Raw genomic sequence first — 23,506 nt, forward strand, 5'->3', positions numbered from 1 at the left:
TAGAAAAGTCTCTTGGTGAACAAAGCTATTGTTTTTTCTTAAACAAAAGCTTTTTACATGATTGCCTTATCTTGGGCAAATTAAATCCATAGAGAAATGGAGTCAGCATTGGTTGACAGATGAAAATATATATAGATAAAATTATATGGATTTGTACACGAGCAACTATAACGCTGGAATCAATAGACTGAAAAACTGAGCCAACAAACAGGTTTGACACAGAGACGATCTGAGGGACGCAAGTAGTCACGGCTTTCTGCTTGTTTTCTGTGGATGTTTTTTGACAAACTGCCAAAATCTTCACATAAGACACTGAGATGAGAGTGAATGGTATGAAAATGCTCACAAAGAGAAAGAATATATCAGATAGAAAGCTATGGACTGAAACGAAACATGAAAGTCTAAGTATTAATCTGTGGTTACAATACACATTTTCAATAATAGTTCCACAAAACTTCAAACTGAAGATAAATGAGAATGATAGTATTACACTAAGGAATGAATATATCCACACGAAGAGAATCATGAAAAACACTCTCTCTGTGTTCATAATGACATTATAGCGTAATGGATGACAGATTGAGATATATCTGTCATAGGCCATGGCTGCTAAACTGCAAAACTCAGCAGGCCCACTTATGTACATGGAAGACATCTGCAGAAAACACCACGGCAATGTCACTTCATGGCTGTCTGAAAACATCTGTGAGAGCAAAAGAGGATATAGCGATGTGCTGACATTTATCTGGTTCACACATAAGTTACAAAGCAGTATATACACACACATTGGTTCATGGAGCCTTTTGTCTACACGTATGACCACAATAAGGACTGTGTTGGCTACACATATAGAGAGGTACCAGAACAATATTATTACAAAATACAGGTACTGTCACGGCTGCCGAGGCGAGCCGTGTGGAATAAATGAGGATCCAAGCGCAGGCAGTCGTAGAGGAGTGAAGGTGATTTATTGAACACAAAAGAATGTGGACAAACAGCAAACGGGGCACGAACTAAACTAAACTGGGAAACAACTAAACTACAGAGCACAAACCTGAATGAAAACGAGCAGAGGAGGATGACGATGAACAGCAGGGAGAAGACACGGTGGATACACAGACCGACACTGAGTAATACAGACGAACCGGCAACAGGCAGGAGAACACACAGAGCTTAAATACACACACCAGTAATCAGGGGATGAGAGACAGGAGGGCAACACAGCTGGGAGGAATCTGGGCTGACGGGACAGGGGAAACGTAAACTGATCACACTCACATATGACATGGACCTTCACAATAAAACAGGAAACTCAGATACATGGAACCAGACAAGACATTGAACTAAACAGACAGATTCACAAACAGATTGGGAGACACCATAGACAGACAGGTACAGACGCAGACTTAGAGGCAGATCGAAAATAACACAGAACTTAAACAATCATCATCTAGAAAATGATAACAAACTAAAAGCGCTGGGTCACCGACCCAGGACCATGACAGTACCCCCCCCTCAAGGGCTGGCACCAGACAGCCCAGCAGAAACGAAAAAACGGACCAAAATAAAACAGAAAACAACCCGACCAGGGCGGGCGGAGGGGGCCCAGGACGGAGGGACAGAGTCCAAAAGGGCCCAGATGGTCAAGTTCAGGAGGCCGACCATGCGAATGGCAACGGGGCAGGTCCGGATGCCGGCCACGCAGTAGGCAGTGGCGTGGAAACAGTTCTGGGGGCCGACCGTGCGGACGGCAACGGCGGCGTGGAAACAGTTCTGGGGGCCGACCGTGCGGACGGCAACGGCGGCGTTCAGGAGGGAGTCCACGGTGGCGAAGATGCCCAACAAGCGGCCTGGCAGATGACCGACGATGTGGAGGTGGTAGTAGGGGACCTGAAGGCTGCGTGGCCCCTGCAGCCCCAGGCGAGGCGGAAGCTGAGGCCGGACCAGACGAGGCGGATGAAGACGAGGATGCTGGAGCCGGACCAGGCGAGGCGGATGAAGACGAGGATGCTGGAGCCGGACCAGGCGAGGCGGATGAGACTGCAGCTGGTGATGAGACTGCAGCTGGTGATGAGACTGCAGCTGGTGATGAGACTGCAGCTGGTGATGAGACTGCAGCTGGTGATGAGACTGCAGCTGGTGATGAGACTGCAGCTGATGGCTGGACGGGCTCCTCGGGCCCCCCAGCTGACGAGGCAGGACGCTGGACGGGCTCCTCCGGCCCCCCAGCAAAAACAGTCACAGAACCAGTGGGCACTGGAGCCCCTGGCACACACAGAACAGAACCAGCAGGTGTGGAGACCTCTGGCAGGAACGCAACAGGACCAGCGGGCGCACGGGCCTCTGGCAAACACATAGCGGCCTGCAGCTGCGCAGAGCATTGACCCTGCTCAGGCAGCGACAGCCGGGTGCAGTCCTCAGCTGGCTTCTTAAACTCCAGGGGTCCAGAGTCTGATGGGGGCTGAAACCCAGCCTCTGGGGAGGCCCTGGAGTGCATCTCAGTCTCAGAACTGGCCAGCCTTTGAGGAATGTTGACATTATCATTAGGTTTGACGCTCTGCTTAGAACAAACGGATGAAACCCAGTTCCTTTTAGATTGATTTGACTGGGCTTGTTGTACCGGAGTAGCAAGTGACACAGGGTGCAGGGCTAGTGGCTGCTGAACAGGAGGATGAACTGAGGGTGACTGAAACAATGGTTGGGGTGACGGTGGTGGTGGAATTGGAGACTGAGCTTGAGGCCGGGCGGCTAACTGAGCTTGAGGCCGGGCGGCTAACTGAGCTTGAGGCCGGGCGGCTAACTGAGCTTGAGGCCGGGCGGCTAACTGAGCTTGAGGCCGGGCGGCTAACTGAGCTTGAGGCCGGGCGGCTAACTGAGCTTGAGGCCGGGCGGCTAACTGAGCTTGAGGCCGGGCGGCTAACTGAGCTTGAGGCCGGGCGGCTAACTGAGCATCCGGTTGCAGTTCAAAAGAATAAACAGTCCTGGTATTATCAGAGCTGGTGTTAATTGTCTCTGGGATATATGCCACAGTTTTAGCAGACCCTGGGTTAGCTGACATGGGTTTAACAGGTTCAGAAGAACAACAGCCCTTTGCTTTCGCTGAAGTCTTAAAAATGCCAACCTGGGAGAGATCGGTTATCACGAAGGGTAAGCTTTGTGAATTAGCTCCCACTGACACACCCCGAACAACCCCAAAAGAAAAAGTCTTACAGTTCAGATTGGAGCCGTTATCCTTTTTACTCACCACAGTCGGCCGCTCTGATATCCTGGGGTCCGACTGTGGCGAGGGGCGTCGACGGCGTGAGTGCCGTTTCCCATTTGAAGGCTGGACCGACGGGCCGGGCAGGACACTCTCCGTCGGGTCAGGGAGTGAAGCATGAGTTGCAGAGTGGGTGGTAGCAGGGGGGAGAAGATGAAGCTCGTTCAGAACGAAATTCTGTGTGAGCGGGTGAAGTGAGCTGAGCAACCAGGGGAGACCAGAAACTAAGCGCTGTAGCCGAACAGCTATGCCTTGGCGGAATTCTCTCCCCTCATGCTCGAGCCATAAGTTAATTAATCTGTCCACCGAGTAAATAATGTCCTCCCGGAGCTCCTCGGGCGGGTTGACTGCTGCTGGGTCCATAGTGGCCGGTTCGTACTGTCACGGCTGCCGAGGCGAGCCGTGTGGAATAAATGAGGATCCAAGCGCAGGCAGTCGTAGAGGAGTGAAGGTGATTTATTGAACACAAAAGAATGTGGACAAACAGCAAACGGGGCACAAACTAAACTAAACTGGGAAACAACTAAACTACAGAGCACAAACCTGAATGAAAATGAGCAGAGGAGGATGACGATGAACAGCAGGGAGAAGACACGGTGGATACACAGACTGACACTGAGTAATACAGACGAACCGGCAACAGGCAGGAGAACACACAGAGCTTAAATACACACACCAGTAATCAGGGGATGAGAGACAGGAGGGCAACACAGCTGGGAGGAATCTGGGCTGACGGGACAGGGGAAACGTAAACTGATCACACTCACATATGACACGGACCTTCACAATAAAACAGGAAACTCAGATACATGGAACCAGACAAGACATTGAACTAAACAGACAGATTCACAAACAGATGGGGAGACACCATAGACAGACAGGTACAGACGCAGACTTAGAGGCAGATCGAAAATAACACAGAACTTAAACAATCATCATCTAGAAAATGATAACAAACTAAAAGCGCTGGGTCACCGACCCAGGACCATGACAGGTACTTTAACTCCCCAACATTTTCATAAGCAGCCAGCACAAATGACACTATCTCACTGGAGTTTTCCATTTTCTACACAATATCCCACAGTGAACAAGACAATTTAATAATAATGTTATGGATGATCCTTAATTGATAATATTTTTATCAATAGTCTTTTAATATATAAGAACGAAAACCAGCTGAGCAAATTCTCTGTTATACTGTTTAAATACCGTATTACAAATAATTGTTACATCATTATGACACATGTCTTCTTAGAATGTGTGTCACTTCTAATAGAATGTGCACATCAGCAATTAACAAACAATTTTACAATATCCCATGGTAAAAATTATAGTTCAGTAATAATGTTAAGAATGATCCTTGTAGAGTATTTCAGGTTTCCTTTAATTCTATTCTTTAAAAACTGTTTTACAGATGGATGTTACCTCATTATCACATATTTTTGTCTCAGTCACCTGTTAATAAATGAGCACATTAGTGATCAAAGAACAAACAGCAACCAGTTTTATACAACTTTAAAACCTAATTTTTCATCAGATGTAAACACATAACATTATACTCAACTGCTTCCCTCCAAGCTAAATGATACAAAAGCATGTGTTAATACTTATAGCTGCTGCAAAAAGGAGGAGAAATGAAGTGGGGTGGGGCTGAACTTGAGGATTAGGTTAGAGTTAATGAAATTCTTTTCTTTGACAAACATTTCTGACAGTTTTGTTTAAGAATTCTGCATCAAAAAATAATAAAAATCAAGATACACATTTCATCAGGTACCACAACTTTTCAGAACTGTAGAGTAAGATAACCTTTGTGAAATTCAAATTTCCCCACAAAACGTTTGTTAAAGGTTTCAGAACTGAATTTAAATTTATTTGGGTAAAATATCAAACATAGTAATAAAACATTAAACGTAGTAATTTGAATTTCAGATTGATTTTATGAAGAATTCATTTTTGGCAGGATCAATTTCAACAGTTTTTTTTAGACCCATTCTTTTTTCTTTTTGTACACCCACTGGTACTCCTATAATTATGAGGTGGGAGTGTATGTTTGATATTGTTTTATGTTCTTCAAAAAGAAAACGGCATATTGTTCAATTTGTCTTATGTAAAAATGGATGCAGAAAAAAAAAAATTCAACAGTTTTGTCATTGTTCGTGGGAGCAGCTGAGGGGTATTGTATTTGTCATTAGGATGGCTCCTTGCAAAAAAAAAAAAAAAAGTAACTAATTACTGATTACTTCCCCCCAAAAATAATCCTGTTACTTTACTGATTACTTATTTTCAAAAGTAATTAATTACTTAGTTACTTAGTTAGTTTTTAAAAACACAATTTACAACCTGAATAGGTGATAAAGCGATAGATCTTTCAGCCCAATTCTACTTTTTCTGCATAATCCATCATACAAAATGTAATCAAATGGAAAAGTCTCTTTTAAAAACTTGTTTTATTAATTTTAATCTTTTAACTTTGTGCATCAAGCAAATATTTAATTATATGCAACATTCTCTGACTGGAAGAAATTTGTTTAACATTTAAACCTATTTTCTGCACATTCCAGCACATAAAATAAGATATTTTTTTGTGTTTACACTCACTCTTTCAAATAGATGCAAGTAAAACACAGCAGAAAATAAATAAAATCAAAGACTAGCGGTCCTGTTGCTCTATTTTCACCTGTAAAGCAGGAGTGGGGTAGGCAGAGGTTTGCCCTGGTGCAGGTGTGCCGCAGTGGTCAGTTGAAGAATCCGCGAGTTTCTCTGTGAATTTCACATTACGTCGTAGCGCACTCGGAGCCTGCTTGGAAGTTTAGGGATTTTTTTCCGCTGTAAAAAGAAGTTTTCTTCCCACGCTCATACTCTCTCTTCTGCACTCGATATATTAGCCATTGTCAAAGGAGCTTGCAAAGAAAAGCGTCTGGACTTCTTTAAGTTACTTCAAGACGTTTCACCGAGAAGCTTCTCGGTGAAACTTCTCGGATGAGAAGCTTCTCGGACAAAAACAGGCTCCTGCCAGTTTTTGTCTGAGCGTGTTAACACGCTCAGACAAAAACTGGTTCATCCGAAAGACAAAACGCCAAAACACAGACTTAACAATGTGGTGTATGCTGTACAGTGCAGCGAGGAGTGCCCAGACCTCTACATCGGAGAGACCAAACAGCCACTTCACAAGCGCATGGCACAACACAGAAGAGCCACCTCCACAGGACAAGACTCAGCTGTCCATCTGCAGCTTAAGGATAAAGGACACTCTTTCGAGGATGCCAATGTTCACATTTTGGACAGAGAGGACAGATGGTTTGAAAGAGGAGTGAAAGAAGCCATCTATGTCCACTGTGAGCGACCATCTTTGAACAGAGGCGGGGGTTTACGACACCAACTCTCTGCCATCTATAATCCAGTTTTGAGATCCCTTCCCAGACGCCTTAACGCCCACTCACATCCTGGGATATCTGATCTCAGGAATTCGCATGATAAGGTGGGGCCAGGTTTCACAATGAACTCACCCGAAACTCTGGCTGATTGGGACCCACACCTAGTTTCACACCTTGTCTCAGGCGATTAGAGGATCATCAGGGGGTCCTTTTGTCCCTCTGTGGGGGGATACTCCCACTAGGTTTATATCTGGGACTCTCCACCATTTGACCTTAGAACTGAAGAAGCTTCTCGGATGAGAGGTGAAACGTCTTCAAGTAACTTAAAGAAGTCCAGACGCTTTTCTTTGCAAGCTCCTTTGACTACAATGACCTGGATGACTGAGAACCTTCACAGACATATTAGCCACTGTTGATCTGCACACAGCTGTTGTCACGAACGTCGCACTCGCTTACGTCACTGTCATGAGACATTCTCGCAAAAAAAATCACGGTTTTAGTATCGCAGTGAGGCAGCGTTCCTACGGGAAAGTAATCTAATTACCATTTTTGCAATAGTAATCCCTTACTTTACTTGGACTCACCACCTGTTGTATGCTCTCCAGCGCTGGCTTCCTTGTTCCACCTCGGTAATCTGCTCACTAGGGAAATCGTCAACCTGTCGCTTTGCCTGCCTGTCCTCCAAGACACTCTTGGCAACTCAGAGAATTGTTTCTCCCACAGAAACCCTCCCTGAAGCTTCCCAGTCTGTCCTGCATGTAAGCCAACAGCACCTACTCACCTGCTCCTTTACCTGTCAGTAATTGCTTCTCCCTTTGTTGCAAAGCTCCCATGGTTCCGATCGCGACCTCTATGGACAGCCGTCCCCGTAAGCTGCCTCTGTTTCCACAGGCTCCTGCCAGACACCCTCTCTTCTTTTATGATTAGGCTTAAATCTGTCCTTTTTGATAAGGCTTAAATAAAGGGCTGAATCAGTTTACCTTGAAACCTCTCACTGCAATAGAGCTAGTCTCCTGGGGGCTTCCCACACTCAAAAAAATGAAACGTTGACTTTAATTAAAATTATTTTGTCAACAGGTTCCACGAAATTGAATTATGTTAGTTTAAAGCAAAAATCTTTAGTTCATCTAATTAAAAAAAACTACTTAAGATTAACAAGACATATTTAAGACTAACTAAATCAAGTTATGTTATATGAACATAGATGATATATTTTCAGGTTAGATAGTTTAGATTAGTTACTTCAACACATTTCTTATTTGTGGCAGTAAAATGTTAAATTTAAGTTAGATTAATTCAAATATTATATTTTCAGCCACCTTGTGCTTTATTAATTAGTTTTACATAAATCTATTTTGTCAACAGGTTCCACACAAATGAATTAAGTACATCCAACTTATTTTTTTAAATTTATTTTATTGCCAACACATTCAGTGAGCATTTGTGTAAACCCAGTCCAAAATAAAACACAACAGCTCATTAGGGTTAGTAATTAACAGTATGTAGACAGATGCAACATCAAGACTTTAAATTAAATGTCTGTATCTACCAGAAATAGAAGAAAAAAAAAAAAAAAACGCATTGAAGATCACATAACACATTGATAAGATGACACTTGAGTTATGCACATGTGATGCTAGTAAGGTCTGTGAGTGTTTTTTTTCTTTTAGTGGCTAAAATGGATAGCAAAGTTGCTATTTGCAATGATTGCTTAGGGTCAGTCCAGTAACACAATGCCAATGAAGTGCTTTCCTTTAACAATGCAAAGTGAAGTGTCCACCTCAACAGCCACAATTTAAAAAAAAAAAAATTATGTAACAACAACAACAACAACAACAACAACAACAACAATAATAATAATAATAATAATAATAATAATAATAATAATAAATAGTCCACTGATATTAGCAATCAAAGAAAATTACATCACCATCCCAAATAAAACTTTAACAAAACATGCCAACATTATGGTCTAACAATAAAACAGCTTGTCAGCGTTCAGTTTTTTTGCAACAGCACAGCAGTAACCATTTAACACTTGCCACTGTCAACATTTATTTTACCAGTGTTTGGGCAAAAAACTTCAGATGTAAACATTTTAACATGGAAACAATTGTTCGTCTTTAAAAGTCCACAAAATATACATTCATCCTGCATTCCCAACTTGGATGATCTGATATCCTCGTGTTGGTGTTGTTCCCAGACCATCATGAAAATGTTGTTCCAGGTTCAACATTGCAAGTGACCAATCACATTGTTGTGACGTTATTCTATTCCAAGCCATTTGTGCATTTATGAAATTCCAATGTTGCAAGGACAATATCAATTCTGCTTACTGTTTATTAAAGGGTTAGGGTTAGGGTTAGGGTCAGTTGATCGGCGGACAGAGGCGGTTTCACGCAGCTTAAGTACAGTTTTTTGTTTTACGCCGGTTTTTCCCGAAGTCGCAAAAGTATGACGTCACAACATTCGGATTGGTCACTTGCAATGTTGATCCTGGAACAACATTTAGTATGATGATCTGGGAACAACACCAACACGGGGATATCAGATCAACCTCCTAACTTACCCTTATTTTTAGTATGTATTGCAATTACCTTTACAATGCACACAATGTAACACAAACTGAATATGAACATATTTCCACCTCATAACAATATGCCTTGAACGCTAATATACACACCACCCTTCAACATTTCTGGTGCAGTATCATCTCTCAATTAAATCCTTTAAATCTCAATACTTTTGATTGTCTCTTAGCTTTCAGTCTTGAGGTTAACTGAGATTCAGTGCATATATCCCACCCATTAAGAGTGCACATGCAGAGGCCAGGTCTTCCAGGTCATGCAGGACACACTAGATGGTTATACCCACATCGGCTGGAGGAGTGCTGGCATCAGCTCTTTCGATGGTAAAGATAGCAAGGGTAATTTGTTCCAGCTCCCTCTGAACAGCTGTAGCTTAGACACAAAAACATAGAAAAATGGCATCCAGTTTTAAAAAAAAGAAAGAAAAAGGGCCAAAGCTACCCTTTAATGACGTAAACACAATATTAGGAACATGCACCCCAGTGCGCCACTATTTCAGACTACAGATTCAACGATAAATATAAATAGTTTGGGTATACAAGAAGATTTCCCAAAACATTTAAACAGGTTCCATGCAAATTACAACAACAACAACATTACAACATGCAACAACATTAGTTATTCAAAATTTGGTTTAATACAGATAAAAAACTAAACTAAAATTACCAACCAATTATTCTTTGAAGAGGATGCTTGGGTCTTCATTCAGGTAAAAAGGTAGTGCCCTGAGGACACACTCCCTCCCCTTTTCAATGGTTTCCTTCTGTAGAGAGTGGCAGAGATACAGGAAGAGAAAACAGAAATACTTTAGGATGACAGTAACTCACATTATACGCAAAATGAATGACATATCCACTGCACAGATAGACATGTACACAAGACCAACTAATCATCACATGGACATGAATAGTTAACCTGTTGGGCAGGGTTTCCACCACATTATATATGTCCATAATGGAGGTAAAGACAAACTAATACATCATCTTTTTTGCATTCAAAACATAACATAAAAACATTCACTTCTGGTTTAACCTAAATCAAGGGATCAGATTTTACATATGTTTAGGTAATTTAAATTTTCCAACGTTTTGAGTACCAAACTTTGTCTTGCTTAATATAAATGTAAGTGCACTGTGCAGCTACCATACACTAGCTGTTTAAATTTGAAAATGATCTTATTAGCCATAATATTTTGCTACCAACAGAATAACACACCTGTGTGGCTGGGGCCAAAGTTTGTCTAATTTTCTTCCCTGCAACGCCTCCTTTTTTCTTGAAGACTTTTATGAGCTGGTCAGTGTATTGGTCAAGTTGTGTAAAAAGCCTTGGAACATGTGCAGCAGTAGTAATCCTCACATATTCTGCTTCCACCTGAAAATATGTCAACAAACACAACATACTGTACTGTAAATATACATACTATATGTACACATATACAAACTAAAACTAATGTAGAAAGACCTCATTAAAGCTATAATTTTAACACAAACATTTACACAAAATGCTAATGGAGCCATTACAGCTTTTATTGTTATTTATCAAGTTCCAAAAAATATTGATCACAGCTGATCTGAAAAGAATTTCATGCCTCAGGCCCTTGAACTGCAACCTTTACCATGGTTCAGATGTGGAGACGAAATAACAGGGGCATGGGATGGGTCACAAAAGAAAACTTAACTTATAAAACAGTTTTGTTTTTAAAAGTATAACAGTTCACATACCACATACAAGCTCAGCAGTACCACATACACCACATCAGTATAGGAGGGAGCAGGTAAAGGCAGGATCTGAGATTTATAAAGTAAAACAAGAAATTCATTACTTAATTTCAAGAAGCAAATTATTGTTTGAATTACAACTAAATAAAATACTACTCAGAAGAAAAGCAAGAGATTGACACTGCCATGTGCTAACTTTCTATAGAAGCAATTATCACCAGGTCTGTCGACCTCCATTGTCTGTCCACTCATATGTCTTGAATAATTTTATTAAAAAAAATTAAGTGTGTACTTTCACAAACTGTAATTTATAACTACATTGATATGTATAACTCCGCTAGGAAACATGCTGTATTTACAGACCATTTTTACATAATACAGATTACTGATAGAGCAGAACAATGGTGTCACAGTGGCTTTCGCCCTTGACTTTTTGGATTTTAAATGTCACTTTATGCTATCCTTGCTATCCTATTCGATATTTCCGACTCTCGGATTACAGAAAAGGAATCCCAAGAAAGCAAATGGAAAAATAACCCCTTGAAAGAATAACCCCATGAACCCCTGTAGCTAATCCCTTAATAAAACAAAAAACAATAAAAATGTTTCTTACACAGTCCACAAAATAAGCATGTCCAGGACCCAGTAAAACTAATGTAAAACAAGCACACGCAAACGATATAACATGTCTTGTAAGACAAACGCAAAATATAACCATGCTGGACATATAGATACTACACAACATAGTCAAAGAAAAAAGTGGTCTTACCTCTCAAAGAAACAGCAGCTTGGCGCCAAAACAGCCTTTTTCAGTTAAATTTGCGCATGAGCAGGCACAAGCCGTGAAACCTTCTTGTTCTGCGCGGTTTCATTACAACTGTTTTTGCATTACTGCCACCTTGTGGATATACAAGGTATATCGATCCTCATTGACTTAACTTAAATGTTATGCGATCAAGTAACACATTAGTATTATGTACGTTGAATAATAGACACAATTACGTAGACTTGATTAGAAAAACATATGTTAACTTAACAAAAACATATATTTTAAGTAAAATGAAAATAAATAATTAATATACACTGAACAATCCACCTCATTCATTTTTTTGAGTGCATGACACACTGGGCTTTTTTTTTACTCTCTGTTTATACACCACTTAATCATTAATTATTATTCATCTTTGGTGCTCTTCCATTGTGTGTCTTTTGTTCTGTCTCCCTTTACTCACTTCCAACTGGTCATGGCAGATGGCTACCCTTTCTTGAGCCTGGTTCTGCCAGAGGTTTCTTTCTGTTAAAAGGGAGTTTTTCCACCCTTATCACCATTGTTGTTGGGTTTTCTTTGTATTATTGTCTTTGTCTTACAATATAGTGCCCCTTTGAGGTGGCCGTAGTGGTGATTTTGTGCTATATAAATAAAGATATAAAAATAAGTAAATAGAAAAACTGAACTGAAAATGTGAGTTTGTCAGAGCATAATATGGGCTGTATAGGCCCAGCTCGCTTTCCTCAGGGCTGCGTTTTTTTTTTCCTCCACTGCCTTTCATTTACTGTGAGCCCCATCTGCTCTGTGCATTTGCATTTGTTTCTAATGATTGTAGAAACAAATACATAAATAAATTTAAATGCTGGACATGATACATTTGTCCTAAGTCTGCTTCCGGATGGTAAACAGAATCATGGACCTGAAAGGCATGATTTTTGAAAGTGGTGTGGCACACATTTGAATATAAACACCAGTGAGATCAAGGTGATGACTGTTGATTTTAAGAAGGGGGCTGTAACACACGCTTGTGCTTTATTGCCAAGCCGAGTGTTTTAGTGGACAGTTCTTCATTCTCACTGTTGCCTTTACAGGCTGTTACCAATTGGCACACTCAGCGTTTTTGTTTGTGTTTTGTTACACACTACTGTTCTCTCTCAGCTACTCTTCCCCTCTAGATCCCAGCGTGCTGCTCAAATCGCACAGATATGACCTGATAATAATCTCCAGCTCCACTGGCCAGCCTCCCGTGGCACTGCCTCTGAACCCGCTGCACCACCATGAACAAAACCCCAAGACAGGTAAACTCATTCACTTGGGATAGCGTTTCATACATAACGGAGACCAGGTACGTCACCTATTCCCACCTGTGAACCACAGCCTAAGAGGCTCTCATGCATTCCTTCCAGTTTATGCTGGGCAGAGTACCACTAACACTGGAGCTGGAAGTCAACAAAAACAACATCATCATCTGCAATAAGAAGAGATGAAATCCTGAGACCACCAAAGTGGAAGCCTTCTACCATTTGACTGGCACTAGAAATACTGTTTAAAATTCTGAAAAAAAAAAAAAAAAATCAGTGACGAGTTCACCCAAGATGAAGTCCAACATCCTACAGAGCCCAGAAGATCCCCAGAGGGAGTTATTCAAATGCCACAAAAATTCAGCAAAAAAATGTTGGCTATGTCAACTCCAAACTACACTGATCAAATATCATTGAGAGGAAAACAGTATTTTATCATTGAGAGGAAAACAGTATTTTAGGACCAGAAAGAAACTGACATTGTTTGTCCTGAATATAAGGTTAAACTAACAGACAGCCTCTTATCACCAGTATTCTGGCAAAGACCTTTTCAGTGATGCCAAGTGTAATTCCTCCTAGAGTTGGACCACACCCTGCGGTCTACCTATATAGTATATCTATATCCACAATGTTTCCAAAAATATTTGCTTGTCTGCCTTCACACATATATGAACTTGAGTGACATCCCATTCTTACTATATTGGGTTCCAACTGTTTCTGCTTTGTTATGATATCATTAACAGCTAATTTTAGAATATTTAGTAGCGACAAAATGTCACAACTGGACCTTTTGCACATCCTATCAAGGTACTATGCTGGAATTCAGCTCCCAAGAGTGACCCATTCTTTCACAAATGTTTCTAGAAGCAGACTGCATGCCTATGTGCTTGATTTTATACACCTGCGGCCATGGAAGTGATTGGACCACATGAATCCAAAGATTTGGAATTATATGTGTGTGTGTGTGTGTGTGTGTGTGTGTGTGTGTGTGTGTGTGTGTGTGTGTGTGTGTGGAAAGACAGGTAGGTAGATGCATAGATAGCTGTTTTCAAAAATGCATATACATCTTCATAAATTCATTTATGTATCCTCATATTTAAATTATTTCTAATTATTTTCATATAACCATGTATTAAAATCTCTTAAAAAATATATAACTTTAAGGACAGTATGATAACCAGAAATATGGTTTACTGCCTCTTGGTAATGGAATAGAGGGTTAAGCTGTGAAATGAGCGCACTGGGTTGATTTATACAATCCATTAATCCATCAATACCTTTAGTGTCATGCATTGTTTTGTCAGTGCAGAATAATACTCTTAGCATTCTGCTGAAAGCTGATCATCCTACACCCTAAAAACTAAAACTGACATTTACTTAAAATTTTTGAGGCAACACTTTTACACTTAAAAATCTGTTCAATATACTTGATCAATTGAATAACTAAAGCTTAAACATATTAAGTTGAAATGAGTAATTGTAGTTGTTACACAAACATGAAAAAATTGAGTAAAGAACACTGACATTCTTGGTCAATGTAACTGAAATATAGATGGTCGGTTAATTCAAAATTTTGTTCCATTTACTTAATATTGTAAACTGAATGTAATCAAAATTGTACTTAATATTAAATATGGTAAATGGCCTGTATTTGTATAGCCCTTTGCTTAGTCCCTATGGACTGAAAAGCGCTTTACACTACTTTCAGTCATCCTGAATGTGTGTGTGAATCATTCAGTCATTCACACACTGGTGATGGCAAGCTACATTGCAGCCACAGCCACCCTGGGGCGCACTGACAGAGGCTGCCGAACACTGGCGCCACCAGGCCCTCTGACCACCACCAGTAGGCAGTAGGTGACTGAGACTGTTTTGAGCCACTGGTAGTCTAAAAACCAAACAAACTAATATGTAGTTGTGGAATTATGTATGAAAATTACCACATGTTAAACATTTTTCCAAATGAAAGTTTAATTTTCATAAACATGGCAATAACTCGAAATAAACAAGCACTAAAAAGACAAGAGCCTTTCCCCTTTTAGCTCAAAGCCTTACATACTTGAAGGATAAATGGCAAACCAGGACAGCAAACACAAAAGCTCAGAGTATTTAAAAAACAAAATGAACAGAACAATGTAAAAGGCTCATGGTACTCAATTACTCTATATTATTGTGTTTTACTTAAACTTTTCAGTTGTAGTTGCTGACAATAAATAATATTGATTTGAATAATTAATGATTTTAGTACAGGATACTGATGAGTATAGATACCTATTTGTCAAATATTTTGATTCAATTTTAAACAAAAATATTAAGTTCATGCAAAGAAGGTATTCTGTGAACTGCATACTGAATTTTTTTGTCTGAGATAAATGTAAATGAATACCTTAATTTAACACAAACACATACGTTAACATTTTAGACATTTATTTCAACTTATCAAACTCAAATAATTACTAAAAGGATATTCATAGATTTTATCAGGCTCATCTAATTTATATTTATAGTGATATTTACTAAGCCTCTGAATTACTTTTTAGAGTGTAGGAGTAACAAAGAAAATAGATGTTGAAATGCTGCTACTGCTTTTTATTTGTTCTTGTTTCTAATGTCTCTGTAAAGCACTTTGAATCACCTTGTTGTTGAATTGTGCTATACAAATAAACTTGCCTTGCCTTGCCTTACAGCAAAACAAATTTTAAAAATGCAATAATTACAATATAAACTGCGTAAATGACATGATATGATGTGAGCAGATTTTATTTTCTTTACATTTTAAATCTTTCAGATGATTGGTGAATATTACTTTCCCACAGAGCAGAGATGCTCTAAAACAGCGGTCTCCAACCTTTTTTGCGCCACGGACCGGCCTTTAAGGTGTCGCGGATAAATACAACAAAATAAAACTAGTACCGGTACCGAAAAAAAGAAGATTTATTCATAACACACGTGAAAAGACGCAGGAAAACCGAGTTAACGATAAAAACGATAACAAAATAACGCTGAAAACCGATAAAAACCCTGAAAACCATACATTTCACACCTGAGCCTCAACTCTCTCGGCCCAGTACCAAATGACTCATGGACCGGTACTGGTCCGTGGCCCGGGGGTTGGGGACCACTGCTCTAAAAGAGCCTTTTTGGTGAACAAAGTGATTTATTTCTTTTTAAAAACAAACCTTTTACATGATTGCCTTATCTTTGGCAAATTAAATCCATACAAAAACGGGGTCAGCATCGGCTGACAAATGAAAAGATATATAGATAAAATGATATTGACTTCATGTGGTAACTGAGCAACAATAACGCTGGAATCAATAGACTGAAAGATGCATCCGACAAACAGGTTTGACACTGAGACGAGCTGAGGGGTGCAAGTAGTCACGGCTTTCTGCTTGTTTTCTCTGGATGTTTTTCGACAAATTGCCAAAATCTTCACATAAGAGACTGAAATAAGATTGAATGGTATGAAAATACTCACAAAGACAAAGAATATGTCAGATATAAAGCTGTGGAATGAAAGTGAACATGAAAGTCGAATTAGTAATTGGTGGTCACAATACACATTTTCAATATTATTTCCACAAAACTTCAAACTGAAGACGAATGAGAATGATAGTATTACACTCAGGAATGAATATATCCACACAAGCAGAATCATGAAAAACACTCTCTCTGTGTTCATAATGACATTATAGCGTAATGGATGACAGATTGAGATATATCTGTCATAAGACATGGCTGCTAAACTACAAAACTCAGCAGGTGCACTTGTGTACATAAAACACATCTGCAGAAAACACCACGGCACGGTCACTTCATGCCTGTCTGAAAACATCTGTGAGAGCAAAAGAGGATACAGTGATGTGCTGATGTTTATCTCATTCACACATAAATTACAAAGCAGTATATACATTGGCTCATGTAGCTGTCTGTCCACACGTATGACCAAAATAAGGACTGTGTTGGCCACACATATAGAAAGGTACTGTCATGGTTTGCTGTGTGGCAGGCAGGAGAAGGACCCAAGATGCAGACTCACAGACACGGGGATAAACTCAAAAAACACAGCTTTATTGCTGGCCACGAGAAGTAATACAAAATAACCTAAAACTGGGAAAACTAAAGCATGAGCTGTACAAGGAACCGAACCACGGGGAGAATTACACACAACATGAGGGAGAACGCGACATGAGGGAGAACGCAACATGAGGGAGAACGCGACGCCGAACGCGACGCCGAACAGAGGGAGACTCAGACAGAAATACACAGAGGAAAGTGGGCACACACGGGGAACACAGGTGACACTGATAATCATAACGAGACAGGGCGGGGTGAACTGAACATGACATGTACAGGCACAGAGGTTCAGACAGGAGGAGAGAGAGCACGGGGAAAACACAGACATAACGGGCTGGGGAAACATGAAACAACCACAAAGGGAGACGAGGGCTCATAAATACACAGAGGGGCACACAGGGGGTAAAAGCCATGAAGGGAAAACACTTAGGGAACAACACAACAGGGCAACTCAGAAAACATGGCCTAAATAAGGAACGAAATACAAAAATACAAGGAACTAAGAATACTGGGCCCACATGGCCCAGGACCATGACAGGTACCAAAACAATATTATTACAAAATACAGGTATTTTAACTCCCCAACATTTCCATAAGCAGACAACACAAATGACACAATCTCACTGGAGTTTTCCATTTTCTGCATATCATATATTAAGCAAGATAGATCTGTAATCTTATGTATGATCCTTTTAGAAATGAAAAAAAGAGTACCTGAGCAAATTTTATGATCTTTGCTTTAGGGTCTGTTTTACAAATACATGTTACCACATCATGACATATTCCTTTTCAGCAGCTGTTCCACCTGTGTTGAAATGTGCACATTAAAAATCAAAAACACCAAACAGTTTAAAACTTAAATGTATAGATTCATCAGCTTTCAATAACACATAACATTATACTGCTGCTTCCCTCCCAGCTAAAAGCCTCTGTTAACATTTATATCTGCGGCACACAGGAGAAGAAATGAAGTGGGTGGGGCTGAATTCGATAGTCATGGTTAGAGAGGTCATTATTTCCTTTGAAAACATCAAGGGCTGCTGCTCTTCTGACGTCACTTTGCTCTGCGCATGATGCAACCTTTGGGCAAACCTTGGACTTTTGGGCGGTGCTGTCAAGTTTGTTGGCTCTCTGTCATAGAGTATCACTTCCTGTTCCTGTTACAATACACAGTGGTGTTTTTTGTGTAGCCAATTTAATTAAAAACTAATAGATAGCCTGTAATTTCATGGTGTAATATTACGTGCTTCATCGAAAGCACATGCTCTGTTATTTTCACAGTATTCATTTACTGTGGCTTTAGGGATTTGCTAGCTTAGCATAGTTTGTAGCCAACTTGCTAGCAGTATGGCCTCCTCACCTGTCCCTCCTGCACCTTTCTGCTCATTTGTCTCAGATGTTTTGTTACTCCTCAGCCTCCTTTAGTATTAACAATATTTGTAATAAACATAGCCTGTTTGCGGCCCCTCAGGCCAGGATCACGGGCTTCACACTCTCGAAAACCCATAGCTAGCCAGACAGTGCAGATGAAGGTAGTGTAGCCAACGTAAAATTATAATTCACTACAGTAGTAATGACACCTGGTTACAGCAGTTGGATATCACCTAAATTAATATTGAATCGATGTGTAACTTTGCAAAACAATGTTGGATTCCAGCATTTTCTGCCCCCCCAATCGGAGCAGGAGCAACATGTTTAGTTGTATGTTCTCCTTAAATTGCTGGCTACCTGAGTGATGTCCAAACAATGACTGTCAGCAGCTAACCAGAGTTGGGACAAGGAAGCAGAGTTGACATCAAGTGGATGACATCAAGCTGTGTGCCAAAAGTGAACGAGACATCGATTCACTGATCCACACCACCATGATATACAGCAATGACATCGGAATTCCATAGAGGACAATATTTTAAAACATCTATTTATACTCATATGTGTTTAATATAATATTTTGTTTGCAAGAATAATAACATTTGCTTTCACTGAAAAAATAGATAATCTCACTAGAAAAGAGGATATTACATGTTAAAAGTTGATTTTAAAAAAAAAATCTAAATGAAACAATAGATCATGTTAATGCAAATATATGAAGTCAGCAGGCTTTATTTTCTTCATGCCATGTCCACAAACAATAAGATAATTGCTGAATGTTATTCTACCACACAGGAAAGATATTGAACAAGGAGATGTATTTTCTGGTAAACAGAAGTCCTTTACATGATTACCTTTTCTAAATTTTCAAAATAAATTCTCATTTTAACAAACCCATTGTTTGCATACCCATAAATGTTTTGTTTGCAAGAATAGTGCCATTAACATTTCACCAAAGGAGTTAAGAGGAAATTTGAGTCTGTAAAGAGCTTTTGCTGTATGTATCAATAAATGAATAAAATATGTCTATGAGATCATTGCTAAATATCACTCTCCCACAGAGTAGAGGTTCTCTAAAACAGTCTCTTGCTAAAGAAAGTGATTTATTTTCTTTTAAAAAGTAGCCTTTTAAATGAGTGCCTTATCTTTGGCAAATTAAATCCATACAGGAACGGGGTGAGCATTGGTTGACAAATGAGGACATACATAGGTAAAATTATACGGACCTCGTCCGGTACCCGAGCTATTAAAAACCTAAAGTCAATAGAGTGAAAAATGCCGCCAACAAACAGGTTGGACACAGAGACAATCTGAGGAGTGCAAGTAGTCACGGCTTTCTGCTTGTTTTCTATTGATGTTTTTCGACAAACTGCCAAAATCTTAAAGTAAGAGACTGAAATGAGAGTGAATGGGATGAAAATACTCACAATGGCAAAGAATATTTCAGATATATAGCTCTGGGTTGAAACTGAACATGAAAGTCTTATCATTAATTGGTGGTCACAATAAACATTTTCAACAATATTTCTGCAAAACTTCAAACCAAAGATGAAAGAAAATGAGAGTATAAAACTAACAAGTGAAAAAATCCACACAAGCAGAATCAATAAAAACACTCTCTTTGTATTCATAATGACATTATAGCATAATGGATGGCAAATTGAGATATATCTGTCATATGCCATGGCTGCTAAACCCCAAAACTCAGCAGGTGCACTTATGTACATAAAACACATCTGCAGAAAACACCACGGCACGGTCACCTCATGGCTGTCTGAAAACATCTGTGAGAGCAAAAGAGGATACAGTGATGTGCTGCCATTTATTTCATTCACACATAAGTTGCTGAGCAGTATATACATTGGCTCATGCAGCCTTCTGTCCACACGTATGACCACAATAAGGACTGTGTTTGCCACACATATAGAGAGGTACCAGACGAGTATTATTATGAAATAAAGGTATTTCAACTCTCCAATATTTCCATAAGCAGACAGCACAAATGAAACAATCTCACTTGAGTTTCCCATTTTCTCTATAATATGTTACAGTGGATAAGATAGATCAGTAATAATGATATATTATATTCATTAGAAAGAAATACCAGACATCAATATAGCTGAGCAAAGTTTCTATGATATCATTCAAATACTGTTTTACACACACGTTACCTGATTATGGCACATTCCTTCTCAGCAGCTGTTGCACCTGTTGTACAATGTCCACATTAGCAATCAAAAACAAACAGCAAGTAGTTTTATACTTTAAAAGATTTAAGATTCAATTACACAGATTCTTACATATTAAGAACTCATAACAATAAACTCAGCTGCTTCCCTCCAGGTTGAACAAGACAAAAATAAGCTTCTGCTAATATTTATAGCTGCAACACAGAGGAGGAGGAGGAGGAGGAGGAGGAGGGACAAACGGTGGCATTCTTTTCTTTTGACAGATATTCCTGAGTTTTTGTTTGTTTTAAATAAGATACTGTCACGTCCGGTGTGGCAGACGTGTGGAGTTGTAGAAAGGACCCAAAAGGCGGCAGCTCTGGTGCAGGTGAGTATTTATTTACAGGAGTGGGTACAAACAGCAATGGTGGGTGAACATGAAACTGGAAAACCTAAACTGGGTAAAACTAACAAAACAAACCAGAAACGAAGATGCAGGGAGGTCCGGGGAAATACATACTGAGAGACACAGGGAGACCAAGGGGAAACAACATAGACGAACCAGCAACGACTAAGACAGAAGACAAGACTTAAAAACACTCAGAGAACACAGGGAGATCACACACAGGTGGGGGACACAGCTGGGAGTGATTAACGTGACGAGACTCGGGAGGCAAACTGAAAACACTCACATAAGACGCAGACCTTCAAAATAAAACAGGAAATGGTAAATGGCCTGTATTTATATAGCGCTTTTACTAGTCCCTAAGGACCCCAAAGCGCTTTACATATCCAGTCATCCACCCATTCACACACACATTCGCACACTGGTGATGGCAAGCTACATTGTAACCACAGCCACCCTGGGGCGCACTGACAGAGGCGAGGCTGCCGGACACTGGCGCCACCGGGCCCTCTGACCACCACCAGTAGGCAACAGGTGAAGTGTCTTGCCCAAGGACACAACGACCGAGACTGTCCAAGCCAGGGCTCGAACCGGCAACCTTCCGATTACAAGGCGAACTCCTAACTCTTGAGCCACGATCGAAAGACATACACGCAATGACACAACACACAAACTTCACACAGACTGGGGAACACATAGGAACATGAAAACAAAACCCAGAATAATAATAACTACTAAAACATAAACACGGAGTCACAAACTCTGGATCATGACAGATACACTGTAAAATCATTACATCAACACATCAGTTATTACAAGTCTTTAGTATTGTAGAAGATAACTTTTTTCTTATTATTAAGGGAATTCAAATTTCTCCACAAATGTTTTGAAACAGCCTAAAACTTGCCTGACCTGAACCTGAACAGTGTTCGGTTACTGGATGAATGTGCAAACCACCATTTGTCCATAGGGTGCACATGGGACCAGGATGATTGATTTTGTAATTGTATCTTCAGTTCTGTATGTTCTGTACACTTGAGTGAAGATTGGCACTAAGCTATCAACTGATTGCCATCTGGTGGTGAGTTGGATCAGGTGGCGAGGGGGAGGATGCTGGACAGACCAGGCACACTCAAGTGTATAGTAAGGGTGCACTGGGAATGTCTAGCAGAGGCCCAGTCAGCGAGATCCTAGACTCTCACTTCTGGCAGACTTTAATAGCATTTCTAGGGACGCGTCCCGCATGGTGTTATGTCCCGGCCTAGGAGTAACCGGGACCCAACATGAAGGTGCAACTCCGCGCTCCAACCACTCCTGAGAAAGGTCAGCAAAGGCGCATGAAGGTGCTAGCAGCAATTTATTTACTTCGGACATGAGCTGTGCCCAAAATAACAAACAGAAAGATTTCTAATGTTCCTTAAGCTTTCCTTTTAAAACAAATGCGAACAAAAGACAATTTTCTAACCTACACTCCCTTGTCAAAAACATGAGAAAAAGGGTTCAACAAAAAAGGGCTTCTCACTCCTACTAAATCTGCTGCAGTGCTCAATATATACAGTGAATACACAATTACAAGCAATGTTTAAACAACTATTTACAAAGGTGCTCTTATCTCACACAAGATATCTCATTTACTGACAGCTCACACATTGCAAATTTTGACCCGATTTTTCTTCCTTTCAGCTGATTGGCCAATGTCATATCAATCACAAATGTAACAATCCAATCAGCGAACAGATGTGTTTGGCTGTTGAAGGAGTGCTAAATTTGTGATTGACATGACATTGATCAATCAGCTGAAAGGAAGAAAATTCGGGTCTAAATTTGTACTTGTAAGTTGAAATCCACACACAGCCAAGAATCTGAGCGCAGAGTTTTTTATTTTTTCTTTGTATCTGTAACCAGACCTTAACAAAAAAAAGTTGTAACTCGTGTAAATATTTTTTTTACAAACACAAATCTTTTTTACACACATGCAAATTCTCATCTGTAGATGCACATACCATTCATTCATTCTAAAACCTTTATCACCAAAGGTATCATTACACCTTTAATCATGAATAATAACATTCCTGATGAGTTCCACAATTTCATAAACATTAGTGCCCCCATTAGAGATGCAGACCTTTGAACTTGGTGAATAAACTGAGCACTTATAAAAAACTTAAAAACAACTGAAGGAACGGATGTCTCCTCTTTAGTATAGAAGATTGTCTGGACTGGTTGTGGAAGGAATTACCTTCATTATCCCCTACACTGTTAAAATTGTTATTTCTCTTCTTCTTTCTGCTGTTTAGTTTTCTACAGTTTATTCTATTCACTGCAACTGAGAAATACTTACCTCTTTAACATTCATGGAGCCTTATTTCTTCAAAGGGACAGAAAAGGTGTTAGAGAGAAGTAAAACAAGTAAGTAAGGTAAGTTAGGAGGGAGCAAGAAGGAGAGCTGGAAGGGGAGCGCCCGATCTGGCTTCC

At 40.0% G+C, this 23,506-nt stretch overlaps 2 protein-coding genes and 1 long non-coding RNA gene across 6 annotated transcripts; all 3 read right to left on the bottom strand.

The window, feature by feature from the left end:
• Positions 1-8,359: 8,359 nt before the first annotated feature.
• LOC146691061 (uncharacterized) lies at positions 8,360-11,761 on the bottom strand. 4 transcript variants are annotated; one of them, XR_014915524.1, is made up of 5 exons: positions 11,709-11,761; positions 10,943-11,008; positions 10,437-10,592; positions 9,892-9,984; positions 8,360-9,593 (listed from the first exon to the last, which is right to left on the bottom strand). It is a non-coding gene; the product is annotated as an uncharacterized LOC146691061 (long non-coding RNA). The 4 variants fall into 4 exon arrangements; XR_014915525.1 differs by having other exon boundaries at positions 11,553-11,755; XR_014915526.1 differs by having other exon boundaries at positions 10,964-11,755.
• A 4,405-nt stretch (positions 11,762-16,166) lies between these two features.
• Positions 16,167-17,726, bottom strand: LOC146691062 (olfactory receptor 8I2-like). Its single transcript, XM_085435305.1, has 2 exons — positions 17,613-17,726; positions 16,167-16,997 (listed from the first exon to the last, which is right to left on the bottom strand). Exons 1-2 carry the CDS (start codon positions 17,724-17,726, stop codon positions 16,167-16,169), a joined length of 945 nt encoding a protein of 314 aa, XP_085291431.1.
• Positions 17,727-19,560: 1,834 nt separating this feature from the next.
• Positions 19,561-20,487, bottom strand: LOC146691063 (olfactory receptor 8G17-like). Its single transcript, XM_085435306.1, has one exon. The coding sequence runs from the start codon at positions 20,485-20,487 to the stop codon at positions 19,561-19,563; it is 927 nt and encodes a 308-aa protein (XP_085291432.1).
• Between the last annotated feature and the right edge of the window lie 3,019 nt (positions 20,488-23,506).

Source organism: Copadichromis virginalis, linkage group LG16, assembly GCF_057382275.1.
Source record: "Copadichromis virginalis isolate Kocher_CV1m ecotype Utaka linkage group LG16, C_Virginalis_male_GT1.1, whole genome shotgun sequence".
Lineage (NCBI taxonomy): Eukaryota > Metazoa > Chordata > Actinopteri > Cichliformes > Cichlidae > Copadichromis > Copadichromis virginalis.